This window comes from Podarcis raffonei, chromosome 1 (genome assembly GCF_027172205.1).
Source record: "Podarcis raffonei isolate rPodRaf1 chromosome 1, rPodRaf1.pri, whole genome shotgun sequence".
NCBI lineage: Eukaryota > Metazoa > Chordata > Lepidosauria > Squamata > Lacertidae > Podarcis > Podarcis raffonei.
This window is the reverse complement of record NC_070602.1, coordinates 137,480,782-137,498,638: the sequence shown is the minus strand read 5'-3', so window position 1 is coordinate 137,498,638 and position 17,857 is coordinate 137,480,782. Positions and strand designations below refer to the sequence as shown.

At 43.6% G+C, this 17,857-nt stretch overlaps 1 protein-coding gene across 6 annotated transcripts in view; it reads right to left on the bottom strand.

The window, feature by feature from the left end:
• ERBB4 (erb-b2 receptor tyrosine kinase 4) overlaps nucleotides 1-17,857 on the bottom strand; it is a 787,830-nt gene that overhangs the window by 232,403 nt on the left and 537,570 nt on the right. For all 6 annotated transcript variants that reach the window (XM_053364631.1, XM_053364650.1, XM_053364658.1 and 3 more), the window contains exon 4: nucleotides 15,407-15,541. In XM_053364631.1, coding sequence (XP_053220606.1) covers nucleotides 15,407-15,541 — 135 coding nt within the window. The remainder of the gene's footprint in view (nucleotides 1-15,406; nucleotides 15,542-17,857) is intronic.

The window sequence follows — 17,857 nt, the reverse complement described above, 5'->3', positions numbered from 1 at the left end:
CGCTGAACATGTAGACAGCACAACTTTGAATTAAATTATCACAAGTCCTTTGAAGGTCACATATCAAATAAATTGGGAGAAAACATGTCTAGTCTTATTCGATAATAATAAGATGTCTAGCAGAAGCAGGTACCGGACAAGATTCTGCCCTTATTTTTATTCTATCCCTATGCTGCTCTGAGTGTAGGCAGTGAAACTAATTGAGGATATTTAAATTTCGGCCTGTCCTAAGGATCATGGTAGGGAACATTTTAGTGGTGGAGTTTCGCCGAGAGATAAAGACTTTGTCCATGCCATCTACAAAGTTTATGCCCAGGTTTGGGGGAGACAGGAGGAAAGCCTGCAGCTTCGTCTCTCTCTGGACCCTTGGCTGAAAAACGCAAAGTTTCTTAAGACATGTTTTGTCAATGCCACCAGTGGGTATTTAAATAAGCAAGCTAGGGGCACTCTGTAAGGAGATGAGCAGATTTCCTGTATTCTGTTACATTTTTGTTTTGTGGATTGAATCTGCATTTTTCTCCATCATCCCGTCTACAATTTCTACAATTAATTCATGAACTGGTGTTTGCAGTTTGCTGCAGTACTTTGTTCCAAGAGTTCCCAACCTTTGGGGCCCGTGTGGAATTCGGAGGCAGTGTTGCAGGTACCTGTCACAGAAAGGATGTTGCAGGGCTCAGAAAAGGAAGGGTATGAAAACCAGACTCTTGTAGTTAGACCAGATGCCAGAGAGTGATGGCTAAGACTGTCAAGCATTAGGATATGCCCCTGTGTTAGGTTATAGTGCTTTATTTACAGCCTGCCTATCCTCCCAAAGGAGCCCAGGGCAGCAGGGCTCTTTTTTGTTTAGACAAGCCTATCCAGACATGTAAACAACAACAACAACAACTGAAAACAGTTCTAAAGTTCTAAAAATAGTTATAAACATTCTCCAACAATTATCTCAGGGTTGCTAGCCATCAAGTGCCGGCGTAAACAGGACTGTTTTTTAATTTCCTCCTGGAAATCAATAGGGAGGGAGGGAGACACACTTCACTCTGCAGGGCATTCCACAAATTGGGAACTGCACTGAAAGCGTCTAGGTTTTCTTTAATCAGTTAGAAAATGCTGGGGAGTGGATGACTTACAGTAAAACCACACTCTATAATAAGGGCTTCTGATGCTATATTTTTTTCCTGAAGAAACCTTGGCTTTAGCTAATTATGTATATATCAACCATTCTATGGTTTCTTTTCTTGGGACCAACACAGAACAATTCTCTTTGCTTAAAGATACTCCATCAAGAAAGCACATTACAAAATATGCGAGTTCTTATTTGTTTGCTTGGCTTTGCACATATCTTTCAGCAAGCTAAACTGAGATGAATAGGTAGATTATTCTGCCATGTGTAGGGTGAAGATTCTGTTTATCAGAGACCCTAAGACTGGGTTCTAACCTGGTGTATTGGTAGTTAAAGTGCAAGGCTTGGCACACTAGGTGACCTTGGGCCAGTCACTCTCAGCCTAATTTGTCTTGCAGGGTGGTTGTGATGTTAAAACAGGGTGGGGAAAAGAGAACCTTGTATTTCCCCCAATCACCTTGGAGGATAAATCTGCAGTTAGTATTTAAACAGCCTTTTAATCTATGTGAGGTACATAGGAGGAATTAGAGCTACACAACATCTGTCTCTGCAATTGGCAGGCAGTATGAAATCTCTGGATCGAACTCGGCTGATACGACTCGTCAACACAGCAGTCAAGCTTGTCTGCAGCCGGTATCCCTGCCCTGAGGAATCCAGGAAGAGAGCCCACACTCGCCCTCTGGGTTCATATGGAACCCCCGAGTAGCCCCTGACACTGAATGGTTTTACGTTTGACTAGCTCCACTTCCTTCCAAATGGCAGTGTGAAATTCATTCACTATTTATGGTTCAATAGCCCTGTTGAGAGGAAGTCCTCTGACACCCTGAAGGTCATCGTGACATTGGTAAGAGCTGATTCTTCTCAGCACCTTTGCATAAGCACTTGGCTCTATGTAAGACTGGGAAATGTCTGACAGAAAGAAATCTCAAACCAAACACATCTGATCTTAGGGTAGTCAAATGTTGACTCACAGCAATTAACTGGAACCCGGCCATCACTACAATATGTGACGTGGGCTTGACTTTCCAAAGCAATTTTCTTTGATAAGTGGTTACCTTGTCCATTTCCTGAACTGCCATTCATTACAGACTGCAGACTACAGAAGGGTGGGTGGGTGGGAAATCTGACGTTTGATCTACAGATCTCCCTTGCAACTGGCATGTGAGAAACCAGCTCCCAGGAGGCGAAATCCACTTTTCCTTCCTTTGTCCTTAAGAGTCTGAAGGACGCATCTCATAAATGTTTCTTCTCCATTTCTTCCAGATCCTTAGGCTGCCTTTTAAAACTTTAGCATTAGTTTCCCATCTGAATTATCTATCAGTGCATAACTTTACAAAATAAGTGGTGCAATGCCCAAGATTGCAATCCTATGAGGAGCCTCACTGGGCATAGCGGGACTTGCATAGGACTGACTTAGAGAAAGTAATACTCTTAATGCTAATCCCATATGTTTGTGAATTGTTTATGTTTACTTAAGGTTCTGGAGGTATGCTCCAATGTGGTCGCATATTTCCCACAGTATTTCTTCCATTTTAGATTCTGTTTAACTGTCACAGGAAATCCTGTAGTAGGTTAGAGAACCCCAAGGTCCGTCCCCCCACCCAAAGAATGAAATATAATAATTACAGGATAAACAAAATAATAAAAATTCCTTCCTGTAGCACCTTAGAGACCAAGTAAGTTTGTTCTTGGTATGAGCTTTCGTGTGCATGCACACTTCTTCAGATACACTGAAACAGAAGTCACTAGGCCCTTATATATAGTGAGAGGGTGGGGAGGGGTATTACTCAGAAGGGTGGTGGGATAATCACAGGATAGTCTGAGGAATGCTAAGGACCAACTGCCTAAAACTTGGGAGTGATCAGCATTCATAGGCAATATGCATACTCTGTTAAAAACCAGGAAATAGTTGTACCATTGTCCTACAGTGAGATTAATTTCCTTTGGAAGTTCTGGCTGTGCTCTCATTAAATTGAGTTATTCCACTTCAAACTGCAGAAGGCTGGTGGAGTACATGACCTCTCTAGACTGATAGGTAAATAGATAGAAATTAGTCTAGAGCCTTTTTTATTGACATCTAGTTATAGACAGATATATATGTATCTAAATATAGATACAGTGGAACCTCGGTTTAAGAACAGTTCGGTTTAAGAACGATTTGGTTTACAAACACTGCAAAACTGGAAATAGTGTCTTGGTTTGAGAACTTTACCTCGGTCTAAGAACGGAATCCGAACGGTGGAAGGGCACCGGCGGCAGGAGGCCTCATTAGGGAAAGCGCACCTTGGTTTAAGAACGGTTTTGGTTTAAGAGCGGACTTCCGGAACGGATTAAGTTTGTTAACCGAGATACCACTGTATTGATTACATGTAGGAGCATTCAGTAATAAAACCTCACGTAGGTGGTATGACTGAAACAACAGTTTACCCCATCAATGAGAAGCAGGCCTGTGTGTCACACTATGGAAACTCATGGGACATCTGTCCCTTACAGTCACAAAACTTTAAACCCAATGCAATATAGTTCTGAATTAAGAAACCACTATTACTTCATTGTGGGCACACGCGCTAAACCCTGTCTGTGGTGCCTGCCCAAAGAATGAGACAAGAGACCAGAGTATGGGTTCAAATTGGCCACCACTTGATTGAGCTTTAGAAGTGGGAAACTTGGCACAGGCCTTGGCAGGTAACCCTCTCAGCCCGTCTGGCTGAGGATGTGCAGGCAGATGAGATCCAGTGAGAGGGGACTGCAAAGCACAAACTTACACAGCATGCCCTTCCACTAACCTCAGCCCGGGAGATTGACCTACATGCCGCTGCTCTAGGGCCAGGGACTCCCGGTTTTTGCCCTTTAACGGGCCCTGCAAACGCTGCCGCATGGGAGGGAGCATGAATGCATTCCCCCCCCCCGACTTGATGTCAGATTAAAGGATACCTTGCCAAGGCCTAAAACCGCCACTCGAGGCCCTAAGGGGCCTCGCCGCCAAGTCCCACGACCGAGGAACAATCACCCGTCCTCTGCCATCAAACCCTGTTGTCTACTCAGTCCCTAAGGATTTGTCACAAGTCGTGCAGCCATAGGTCAGCGCCACCCGCATCCCTATTACTTCATTAGTAATGTTTAAATATGACTCTGTTTAAATAGCTCTGTGTTGTGTTTTCCTAAGTAGTTTAAGAGACCAGCTTTTTGCATGACTAAAACGATACATTTGATTGCAAAATCAAAATATAATTCAAAGAGCACAGTATGGCATTAGTACAAATTAAAGATACTATTGTTGGGATGAATTGTTCTGCCTTTATCAGCCTGTAATGCCTTCTGTGCCCTTGTCTGACAATTCCTATTGTCATGCGTTTATTCATCCACACTCTTTTGTTAAGTAAAAATCATTTTACATTTTCTACTACCCCTATGCTAATCTTTAGATCTCTTCTATCGATTTGAAAGTTAATTACCTAGTAGAAAGTCAGACTCTCAGGTCCCATCCACACACACACACACACCGCTCTGCTTAAAACAGAACAGGCAAGCTGTTTAAACACTTGGAGCACAAATCTTCCTTCCAGTGGAGGAATCCACCTATGGTGAATGAACACAAGGGATTTTCTTCCATAAGCAAATGCAGCTGAATTATTTGTTCTCATGACTTATATGAGATCTCCAAGACCACAGTTTGCTGCTTCATGGGCACTTTCCATTTCTTTTGTGGCAACATTTTCCAGACAAATCAGCTTTTCAGTTTGGGGGTGCTCCTGGACCTGCTTTTGGGGGACAGTTAGCTGCAGTGTGCTTTTGAATGGTGCTCTGACAGCCTCTTGAAGCTATAAAGCAGGATGTCAGGATTCAAAATGAAAAACAATAAACAAAAACCCACACACATTAATCATATAAATAAAATCCCAAGCATGCTTTCAAGAAGGCAGAAAAATAGAAGTTTCCTTTGTCAGGGAAGAACACTTTTGAGAAATTAGAAGACAGCTTTGGCCCAGCAGTAGAAACAATAAGGAAAGAATCACACGTCCTTTTCTGTATCATCTTTCCTGCCATACATTAACCTTAGAATTCTAGATACTACTGAAAAATGTTCTAGTGAGCTTTCCATCCTTATAATGGAGACTCACTACTTCATCTGCTATTCAGAGCCCATGGCACAAATATTCCACGTGCCTAGCAAATATTTTAGTATACCAGTTGGCCCATTCTATTTATCCACTAATCTTTCTTTCTAGATAGATAGAGACACACACATAGTGATTCAGACACATATAGATGAAAAAGAGACTGACCAGGGAAATATGTTTGTGTTATGAAAACAAACAGAAAGAGATACACACTGAGAGCTGGGAAAAGAAGAGAGAAAGAAAGAGGACAGCAGTAAATAAAAATCAGAGATAAAAACTTAAAGCTGAAGCTGAACAGAGGAAAAACAGAAAACTTACAAACAATGAAATATGCGCTTTCATGAATAATATGAAATGGGAGGCCTACTGGTGTGGCAGGAGAGATAATAATGCGCTTAAGGAATTGAGGAAATCTGTATAGAATCCCTAAATTACAGGGTATCACTGAAGTGGTCTGCAGAAGACAAGCCTGAAATAAAGAGTGATCGACCGACAGAGGGAGGGAGTCAACGGGATGTCAAGAAATGCATGTCTGCAGCACAAAATTGACACAGCCCACTGGCTTCATATTTATCAATGACAGTGCAGGATTGATAGCAGGTTTGCTGTAATGTTACTATTCTGTTCTGACACAGAAATGTCTTAAGGCCAATGCGATGAAAACAGACAAGAGACTACGCTGAAAAAAGGCAGGAGAGAGGTGTCAGAAACCATCCCTTCCTGGCTTCCTTTCCCCTGCAGCAACAGATACAGCAGACATAGTCTCCTGGGCCAAAAAAACTATGGGAAATTTGGGGCTTGTTCCTGCAAAGGCCACTTTCTCCAGGCAACTCATTCAAGTATTTTCATAAAGCACAGATGGGGGAGAACCGGCCTCTGAGACATTTTGATCTGGGTTCCGGTGGTTCTGTCACATATTAATCAAGGAATGGTAAGAGGTTTGCCTGTAGTTTTACCCATCAAGGAAAATAGTTTCTAAGCTGTATATATACATGGTTTTGCATGTAATTTGTTTGTGTAATTTATGTCAGGGACTGTATCCAAGTCAAACTCCCAGAGAGACAGAGTTAAAAGGAGGATTTATGTGTAATCCATGCATGAGGGGACACTTGTGGAAATCCCACAGGATTGTCATAGGTTGCCACACTTCAATCTCAACCCCTGCTGACCAGTGAGAGGCTTGCTGTGCCTTAACTCCATCTGGGCATCAGGCAAGTTCCTAGGACCTCCCTCCTAGGCAGGGGCATCTTACCCATAGGGGCTAGTGGTGCGGGGCGCCAGGGCACCAAGTTCTGGAGGGCGCCAGGGAACAGGAGGAGGCTGGATGCTGCACCTCCTGGCATCAGCTCGCCGCCCTTGCCCGCCTCCGCCATGCTGCGCCGAAGCAGCGCCGTGCCTGGAGCTTCCGTCTGCTGTGGCCACGGTGGCACGAAGTGGCTAGCTGAGCCGGGAGGCGCTGTGTCCAGCCGCCGCCTCTTCCCTGCCGGAGGAGACGCCCTCCAGCCGCTGCCCACCTCCTCCAGCCCCACTGGCAGTGCTGTCCTCCCTAAAAAAACTCTGATTGACAACTGGGCAATCAACCTGGATCCAGTTCCCACCTCTGGTATAGATGCCCATTTAGAAAGATTCACTGTTGTTGTTGCTGTTGGTGCTGCTGCTGCTGGCATCTATCTGTCTCCAGAAAAAATGGAGTCTACCTCCAAGGGTGAAGTCAAACTTGTGGAGAATCACAGCACCTGCTGTGGCTGTAGAGACTGGTAACTTGTAACTGTTGTTTTTGCTGCAATAGCAGTACTGACGTGACCGCCCCGGGGTGCAAGCCTGGGCAGTCTGTATGGAGGTCCTGGGCTGCCTAGATGACAAGACTCCCTTCTTAGCCTCACTGATGTGGTGCAAAGGAAAGCAGAGCGATACATTTGGCACCAGCATGGTTGCAGGAGTTTCCAGAAGAAGGCGCACAGTCCAACCATCTTAGGGACGCCACTACAATGTAAATAAAAATACAATACCTCCCCTTGCTTTCTCCTCTTAGGGTTCTCTATCTTTAAACTGGGCTTGGACCAAACTGCCCAGGAGACCATGACTCCTGCACACATTACTGGCTTCTCTGAGGGGAGGAACTTGTGCATCCTCACGGTGTTGTTGGACTGCACTCCCATTTTTCCTGACGCCTCCCCATTCTGGCTGGGGCTGATGGGAGTTGGAGTCCGACAACATCTGGAGAGCCACATGTTCCCCACCCCTCTGACAGAGTGTGGCTGGAGGAAAATAAATGTCACACAAGCAGGTTTGTATAATAGTAGACCTTTTTCTATCAATGCAGCAATGAGGATCAAATGCAAACTAAAATAAAAGAACAGGTGGTTTCCTATAAATGTATCAAGACTTACAGATGCATTGCCAAGAGGGTAATTATGTGTGAGAATCGCAAGCTACAGCCACAAGAATTTTCTTTGTCACAGTACATAATGGTGTGTGAGAAACCTGAATGTCACCGTAAGAGATTTTTCCAGAGGAGGTACCCAGCAAAATCAAAGGCACGCTGACAAGGAAATGATGAGGCTTGTGGCATTCTTGCTCTAATTCCACACTAAAGAAAAACAATGAGCATAACGGAAATATTGTGCGGTAAGCCAATGTATCTTTTAGCTGTTGTTAGCATGCAGCCAGAGCTGGAAGAATCAGGGAGGTGAGAGAGGAAACACAGTTTGATGTGTTAAAATAAAAAGATTTTGGGGAGAGGCAGGGAAACCTTTTCTAAATGCTGTACTAAGTGCTGTTTTCATTATGTGGTATTTTTACTGGAGGACGAACTGCTCACCCTTTCACAAAGAAGCATCAAAATAACACCACACTGTATTCCTGAACTATTTGATCCCCCTGGTTTCCACACTGGGAAGGGTGCAAATACTTTGTGTCCATTCTTCACTCCCATGTTTCTTTACTTTCCCTTGATGGCAGAGGCAATTGTCCCTGCTCTAGCACAGGTAAAGGTAAAGGACCCCTGACAGTTAAGTCCAGTTGCAGACGACTCTGAGGTTGCAGCGCTCATCTCGCTTTACTGGCCGAGGGAGCCAACGTTTGTCCGCAGACAGTTTTTCCGGGTCATGTGGCCAGCAGGACTAAGCCACTTCTGGCGAAACCAGAGCAGCACACGGAAATGCCATTTACCTTCCCGTCGGAGCGGTACCTATTTATCTACTTGCACTTTGACGTGCTTTCAAACTGCTAGGTTGGCAGGAGCAGGGACCGAGCAACAGGAGCTCACCCTGTTGCAAGGATTTGAACTGCTGACCTTCCAATCAGCAAGCCCTAGGCTCAGTGGTTCAGACCACAGCGCCACCCGTGTCCCCACAGCTTTAGTGCAAATAACTATGTGGGCAACTGTGAGTCACCAGAGGTTCAGCATTTTTGGCAGCACAGTGGTAAGAGCCGGTGTGGCGTAGTGGTTAGAGTGTTGGACTAGGACCTTGGAGTCCAGGGTTCAAATCCCCACGCACTCGTGAAGCTCACTGGGTGACCTTGGCCCAGTCACCGCCTCTCAACCTAACTTTCCTTCACAAAGGGTTGTTGTGGGGAGTAAATGAGGAAGGGAAGAACCATGTATGCCACCTTCCTTGAGTCAGGATTTCACTGGATGGATACAGAAGGGTGTGTGTTTATGTGTATGGCAGCTTTCCTTTGAACTGTCCCTACAGGGGACAGCATTATGAACAGCCATCTCACTCCTCCTATCTAGGGCATATCCATGCCAGCTGGGTGCCAAACATACATGCAGGGGAAGGTTGGTGTGCTGTTTGCACTAAACCATGGGTGGAGTCACTAGTTCTAGTCTGGCTACAAAGCATGGCCTCCTCTTGAAAGAAGGACATCACTTTCCCACAAGCACTGATTTCAGGAACGGGCAAAGATTTTCTGCCAGCAAAGTTGTCCATAAGTAGTAAAAGCATCCCTGGGCATTTACCCGGAGATGTGGAACTGTTCTTCCAGTCTGTGGTTCTGCAGCTGAGAAAAACCACATGCAGCAATTCTCATAATGGAGTTGGCCAGTCAACTAGCAGAGGCTCCTACTTGCTACTGTAAAAGACAGTCAAACATCTCTGGAGTCCCAGGATCAACTTGGGGGTAAGTTTAGTTTCCATCCATCTGTCTCGAGAGACAATGGAAAGAGTGTGCCATTGGGGGTAAAGTCAAACTGCTGTAGAGGCCCATATGCATCTTCATCTTCTTGCAGGCAGGGAAGATGAAGGTATCCTCGACGGCGTTTCTTCTCTCTGTGCTCCTCCTATCCCTGTAGAATAGGTCTGGCATTTTGTTGAACGACTAAGCAACAGATGGGATTTTGAACCCTGGTCTGTTGAAGAGCACCAATTAGTCCAGCTGGCTTCAGGCCACACATGCTCCTCTACTTTGGCAAAGGCCTTCTTCAAAGATAGTGAGCTAAATTATTTGAACCCTATTATGAGAGATGCAAGCTACCAATCCGTCCACTCACCCAAAAATGTCAATAACAGAATCAATGGAATTGTTATATAATTTGTATTTCCTACATTGCCACTCATAAAAGGGAATAATAATTCTTTTTAAGCTAAATGCTTCTCCTTCCTGTGAAGTACTGTTTTAATTAGCAGATGGGTTTTAAACAAGCCATGTTCACATAATATGTTATACATTTCAATCGGCTAATGTTCACTAAGAAGCTGCAGAGTGGGCTTTCCTCTTGTAGGGATCACGTGCTAAGGAGGAAAGAGGCTGTTTTCTACGCTCAACCATGGTGGGTGGTCTCTCACTGAAGGGATTTGATCCCTCTTGATATCTGCTGGAATCTCACTGCACATACTTTACACTAAGGTAAGGTAAGGTAAGGTAAATGACCCCTGGATGGTTAGGTCCAGTCAAAGGAGACTATGGGGTGCGTTGCTCATCTCACTTTCAGGCTGAGGGAGCCGGCGTTTGTCCACAGACAGCTTTCCAGGTCATGTGGCCAGCAGGAATAAACCACTTCTGGTGCAATGGGACACAGTGACGGAAACCAGAGCGCACGGAAACACCATTTACCTTCTCGCCGCAGCAGTACCTATTTATCTAATTGCACTCGTGTGCTTTCAAACTGCTAGGTTGGCAGGAGCTGGGGCAGAGCAATGGGAGCTCACCCCATTGCACAGATTCGTACTGCTGACCTTCTGATTGGCAAGCCCAAGAGGCTCAGCAGTTTAGACCACAGTACTACCCACACCCCTTACTTTACACTACTAGCTTATTAAAGTGGCAGAAGGATTTGAATTGATATGGTTTCCTTCTTTGTACCTGTCCTTTATGTTAATTGTAAAACTTTCTTTTGACTAGTATTCATTCTGATGTCTCATTGTGACGGATGCTATATAAGACTGGAACCACATCTTATGGTGAATGCAGAGCTCCAGTTCAACTTAGTAATCCACCATCTCCTCATTCCTAACACTCCATAAGGCAGAATGCTATAAAACATATGGTATAAACGTCACAGTGCTTTTAAAAAGATCCCTGCCCACACTCCCTTCTGTTGCTTACTGCTTATAGAGGGGCCATAAATCTCCAGGTGCAATGACATGAGCATCACATGTTAGGTAGTGCCATACATTGCAGGAGACACGGGGGGAGGAGATATACGACTGCTGCTTCTGTCATTCCTGATTTAATGACGACATGGAAATGCACACAAGTACAGAAACCTAATCATTTACTGTAAAGCTAATCACTATTTGGATTGGACTTAAAATCATTTTTTATTGTTAAATTCCTTTTGGGTGTTTTATGGGAAGTGAGTACTAAATTAAATTCATAAAACTGTTTAATTGCATTTTAATTATTGTCTTTTCTATGATTTTTGCTTTCTCTATTTCATCTGTGCAAGCTACCATAAGCTGCAGACTGGGGAAAAGGTGGAATATATATAAATAATCATAATTAAAAAACAAAATTTGCCAATAATTGCTCCAGCAAGATAAGCAGAGGTAAGCCTATTTACATACATTTGCCCATCTGGCCTGGCCATGTGTGGATGCCCAATAAAATGAGATTCTTCAACCTCTGGAGTAAAGAATGTTTGAAACAGGAGTACACATGTAGGCATGCCTTTGAAATCAGTATTTCAGCATGTATAAAGTACAGCAGGATCCTACCCTCTGACATTACAAGGATTAGACTTTCAGAAAACTTTGGGAAAATCCAGTATTATTTTTTTTGTCACTAGGCACTCAAAAGCTTGGTCTGTTTCCTGTTGCTGAAATTCTTCCTCGGTTGGCTTTTTATATCCACTGGCACTTCAGAGCACAAAGAAGCCTTTTCACCTTTTTTAGCTCTTTCTCACATGAAAGGCTTTCATGGGGCTACTAAATTCCCTATCTGAAATGCCAAAACTCTGCAAGTCTACTTTCCGCCTCACATTCCTCCCTCTTTTCATTCTCCAGCACTTGGCAAAAATGGATTTTTAAAAGAAAACAAATATTGACATTCCTCCATTCCCCACCACCCACTTTCCATTGCCATTTTTCTAAAGCAAATTATACTCCCAGTTCATATTCTTTAATTGCAAGAAATGCAAATAAGTGCATATCTTTGAAATGGTTAACAACTTGAGGGGGAGCACTGGTTCTCTCCTCAGCATTTATTGGCTATGCTTCCCAGCTGAGAAAACACTTGTGGCTGTTAAAACATTATTTTGTGAGCACTTGAGGAATTTTCCATACAAAAGAGGTTTTTGTATGATACTTTCCTGATTTGTGCCTTTGTTTTTGTGAAATAACAGCTTCTATGGCTGGTATTGTGTGCTGACACCTGTCGCAATGATTCAGGGCCCCCTGTCTGTGAAAGCGCATTTTCCCTACTCCCCAAGCACATACGTATTTAAAATGTTAATTGACTGCACCTTAATAAAGGGATATAATTTAACCTAACTCTACAATAAAAACGTGTTCACCGTCTACTGTTCCGAATGTCACTTTCTCGGTACACAGCTTGCAATTTAAAGCTGCATTAGAAATGATATACTAGGCAAGAGTTGACTTTAAGAATGGGAATTAGTCACCACTTCACATTTTCTGTCAGCCAAGGTGAGAAAATGTATTGCTGTTACATTCTGCTGGTGATTTGTTTTACTGCGATCAAATGCTGTTCTAAACGGCATAGGTTGTATATAAGACCAGTAGCAGGTTTCAGCTGGGGAAATTTGTTTTACCCCAAAGAACTTTAAAGGAACACAAACTACTTTGTTACTATATTTGTTTCCCTACAGCTTTATGGAAGAGAGGACAGCCAGTTCACCATTTTACTTAAGATTTTAGGGGAAACAACTCACCCAAAATTTAATGTTACAGTTTCATAACACAGATGAGTGTAAAGCATTGAGATGCTCCCTCTTAAACTCCCACAAAAGATTCCCCAAAACAAGAAAGGGTCAAGTGCAGCATTTCCAGATTTCTCGTGTAGAGGGGACCTGTGTGCTAGGCACAGTTATATATCAACATCGGACAACCCACTGATATCTCTCCTTGGGTTCATTTATCGTACTGAAGTTCATGGCCAAGACACGTAAACTGAATAAGCTAGTAATGACTAATGCTTTCTCTCCTTTTCGGAGATGCAGATCTTGTATCTGTCTCTGGCAGGTTCAGCTTTCTCAACTATATACCCAGGCATTGGTAGAATATAGATGTCTCAACATAAACCACTGATTTGGGTAATCAGGAAGGGTTGAAATCTGGACATCAAGCTCAGAGGGCAAGATTATCAAAAATACCAAAAGTAACTTAAGACCACACATTCCATTGACTTTCAATGGGACATGTGCTGCTAAACCACTTAGGCGCTTTTGGAAATCTGTCCCTTAGCAGACTAAAAGAACAAATTCAGCTCTTTAATACGGTATGGCATTGCCTCCTGCTCTTTCACTGTCTTTCCACTGCTCCTTCACACAACGGTTTACAGTGATGAAGGCACCTTGTCCTGCAGTTGAGGTTCCAGCTCATCATCAAGTGAGGTTGGGTCTTAAAGCAGGAAAGGGGAACTTGAGGCCCTCCATAAGTTGTTGGGCTCCATTTCCCATCAGCCCCAACCAGTCTGGCCACAGAGTATTCAAACTCCTTCACAGGCATTCTTATAATCCTTACACCAACCCTGTGAAAGTGATCAGCATTATTATACTCATAATGCAGCTATGAGGTTTTGAACTGGTGCATTCCTGATTCGTCATAACCACTAGGCTGCATCACTTTCCTATTTCAGACAACAGCACAATCTCCTTTTCAATTCTCCAAAGGATGCAGACCTTAACTTTTGCTTATGTTAACCTTGAAAAGTTCTGGGTCAGCAATGTGTTTGAAATGAAGGTTGCCCACTGTCCTAACACCATGATCACTCTGCAATTTTAGTGTTCTAATCATTTCCCCCCACCTAGTCCAAAACTTTACAAACTTGAATACAACAATGCTGTGTCTTAAAACTTTTGTAAAACTGAGCAACATCTTGCTCTGAACTCTTGATGGGTGGTAACATGGCTCCTCTATTTCTCTGAGTAATTGTACATGAATATTTTTTCTATATTTTGTACACAGAGAACTAAATGCAGGCATTTGAAAACTTGTATGTGGATTGTGTCCACTTATTTCCCCCACAAAGTTTAAAGAGCCACAATTTTTCTGTGATGTCCTCTGAAGTTCAGATACCTTGGTAATACTGATTCAGCCATATTTTAAGCCATATTTTAAGTCTTATAGAATTGCATATGGTGAATGAAGAAGGCTCTGCATTTAAGCGAAGGCTTTGGGGGTACCTGACTGTGATAATGAAGACCACATCAGCATATGGGATTCCAACTGCTAACAAGAGAAGAGAAGATTCAGGATCCCTTGAAAAATTACAGTGGATAGTTGCCCTCCTTTGGCACTAGAGACCCACCTGAACTAAGACTGAAAGTTGTATGTCAGTGTTTGTCACCTTGTAGCTCAAAGTGGCAACTTTTCAAACTGAGGCTTAGGTTTTTACACTGCAGGCTTGGCCAAACTTGGCCCTCCAGCTGTTTTGGGACTACAATTCCCATCATCCCTGACCACTGGTCCTGTTAGCTAGGGATGATGGGAGTTGTAGTCCCAAAACAGTTGGAGGGCCAAGGTTGGCCATGCCTGGTTTAGAGCTTGCATATGGAACTGAAAGTACAGCAACCAAGTAAAGCTTTTAGATTCCAGTTCAGATGTTATCCCCACCCTCAGTTAAAGTTGTACAGGATGTATTGATTTGCTTTCCTAAGTGATGCTATAATCAAGCCACATCAGACAAATCACCAATGCAGGATAGAATCAGGACACTTGAAGAGAGCAAGGGGCAGCTAGTTGCACCCCTCAGCCTTTCAGAAACATTGGATAAACAGAGTGAGAATTGCTTCAAATGGGAATTGGAACACCCTGTATATAGTTAAACCAGGGACTGGCAAGATGGTGCCCTCCAGATGTTGTTGGACAACTCCCATCATCCCTGCCCGTTAGCCATGATGGCTGGGGCTGATGGAGTTCAACAACATCTGGAGCTCACTACATTCGCTATCCTTCAGTTAAATTAACTCATATGGCTAGATTCTGTGAAGAGAGGGAGATGGAGCATTTAAACAAAATAAGAAGGTGCTTGGACAGCTGGCATCTGGTTGCATGATACTTGAATTCAAGGCTAATGAAAGAAATGGTTAAGCAGTTTGTGAGTATCAGTGCTAACTGCAATTAAGACTAACCAGGGTTTTGCCCTCGCAGTGGAATTCTAAACAATGGCGTCTTTGAAGTGGGCTTCAGATCCTGGTTTCTTTCAGCATGGGCAGTTTGTTGGAAAGGAAGCTTACGGATAATGTAAAAAAGAAAGAGAAAAAAAAGGAAAGGAAAGGAAAATAAATGGAGGGTGGGGAAGAACCTTGGAAGCAGGCAGGTTTTTTGAGTGGTTAAATCATAATGAAACCTACTTTGCAACCCTATGCACACTTACCAAGACATGAGTCCCACTGGACTTAGTGCACTTGAGTAAACATGCACAGGATTGCACTGTTAATGTATGGATGTTACAGAAAGCACAGAAAGAAAAAGTAGATGTGTACCTGAATAAGCGTGAGAATGGCAAAGCGGTAAGAGTGGAAAACAAAGTCAATACTTACAATCTGCACTGCTGTTTTTCGGAACCACAGAAAAGTTGGAAGCCAAAGGGTTACGAACAATATCTTCCCACTGAATAGTGTCTGCATAGCAAAGAAATCTGTTCTGTCCAACATATACTCCTCCATTTAAGATTTCTGTACCAAAGAGAAAGATGAAAACACATATATTAAGAACATTTGACAAAGGGATGGTGGGATGGGGTCATGTTAGAATATTCAAGCAGAATTAAGAACCTAAGAAGAGCCCCCCAGACAAAACTAGTGGTCCATCTAATTCCGCATCCAGTTCTCACCATGGCCAACCAGATGCCTGGGGAAGCCCACAAGTGGGGCCTGGCAGCAGCAGCAGCAGCAGCCCCCTCCTCTCCTGCAGTTTCCAGCAACTGGCATTCAGAAGCATTGCTGCCTCTAACCGTGGAGACAGAGCACAGCAATTGTAGCTAGTTGTCACTGATAGCCTTATTCTACATAAATTTCTCCAATCCTCTTTTAAAGTCATCCAGGTTGGTGGCCAACCCTACCTTCTCCAAGAGCAAGTTCCAGAGTTTAACTCTGCGCTGTGTGAAGAACGACTTTCTTTTGTCTGTCAGGAATCTTTCAACTTCATTTGATGCTGGTGAGTTCAAGTGTTATGAGAAAGGGAGAATTCCCCCCCCCTCCACTTTCTCCATGCCATACATAATTTTCAGTCACATCTCCTCTTGCTCACCTTCTCCGTAAGCTAAGAGGTCCCAAATGTTAACTTTAACTTTCCTGATAGAGGAGTGCTACACTGCCTTGATCATGTCTGCTGTCCTTTTTTGAACGTTTTTCAACACTACAATATCCTTTTTGAAGTGAGGTGATCTGTACACAGAACTGTACACAGTATTCCAAGTGTGGTCACACCATAGATATGTATAACACTATTATGATATCTTATCAGCACTTTCATTTGCCATTCATTTCCTAGCATGGAATTTGCCTTCTTTACAACTGCTGGACACTAGGTCTTCACTGAGCTAACTACTACAACCTCAAAGCCCCACTCCTTGCCAGTCACCGCCAGTTCAGATCCCATGAGCATATAGATGAATAGATAGCATTTTGCCCCTACAAGCATCACTTTACACTTGCTTACACAGAATTGCATTGGCCATTTTACATTCGGTAACTGTAAAATGGTCCTTTTGGGTCTCTTCACAATCTCTTTTTGTTTTTATGACCCTGAACAATTTAATCCCTTCTTCAAACCTGGCCACCTCACTGCTCATCCCTAATGCTGGATCATTTATGACCAACTTAAAAAGCACATGTCCCAATACATGTCCTTGGGGGATACCACTTTCTCCATCTCTCCATCAGGAGAACTGTCCACGCGTTCCTATTCTCTGAAAGTCAGGTGCCATTTCAGGTGCAGGAATTTGAAATACTAAAGGGAAAGTGGGTCCTAAGAGAACGTGAAAAGGGGAACTGAATTCCACATAACTGTTACCCAGTGTTGCAGGGAGAGAAGAGGCCACCCCTGCAGCACACCAACAATAATTAGGATAATGGCTGGCAGTAGCTCCTGCACCTCCCACCCACCCTGGCAGTGGCCTAGAGAAAGCCATAGATTGGGGTCTGAACACAGCTGCTACCACCACAGCTAAAGGCAGGAGTCAAATCAAAGAGTGAACAAAAAGAGTGGGTGGCACTAAAGGAGAGCGGTGCTCAGAAATGAAAATTTTACTGTAGCATATGATACACAAGGCCCAATTCATACATGATAAGAAGAGTATTGGTCTACAGCTAACTTGGAAAATATTCTACAGTGGTACCTCTGGTTACGAACTTAATTCATTCCGGAGGTCCATTCTTAAGCTGAAACAGTTCTTATCCTGAGGCACACTTTCGCTAATGGGGTCTCCCGCTGCATGTGCGCCTCCGGCGTGCAATTTTCGTTCACATCCTGGGGCAAAGTTCACAACCAGGAGCAGCTACTTCCGGGTTGGCGGAGCTCGTAACCAGAAGCGTTTGTAACCAGAGGTGTTCATAACCAGAGCTACCACTGTACTGAGGTGAAGAGCAACTTAGGCCCTCCCTAGGCTGTCCTGCTCCAACAGATGGGCCACAGCTGTGGCAGAGCGACAGAAACATAAACCTAAACACATACCCTCCAACATCTCTCTGATGAAAATAGGGACATCCTAAGGAAAAGCGGGACATGGTGGGATCCAATCATAAACCAGGACGGCTTCTGTAAATCTGGGACTGTCCCTGGAAAATAGGGACATTTGGAGGGTCTGGATTCATGCCTACTCATAAGTCATTCCAATGGGATCGACCCCCAGTAAAGTGTGATATAGAATAGTGATCTTAGTCTCAAGCATTACGTGCAGTTAGATAGCCAAAAATATTTTATATTCTTTGTGTGCAGTGGATAAACTGCTGGACTACAATGAAAGGAGACCAGGGTTCAAATCCCTGCTG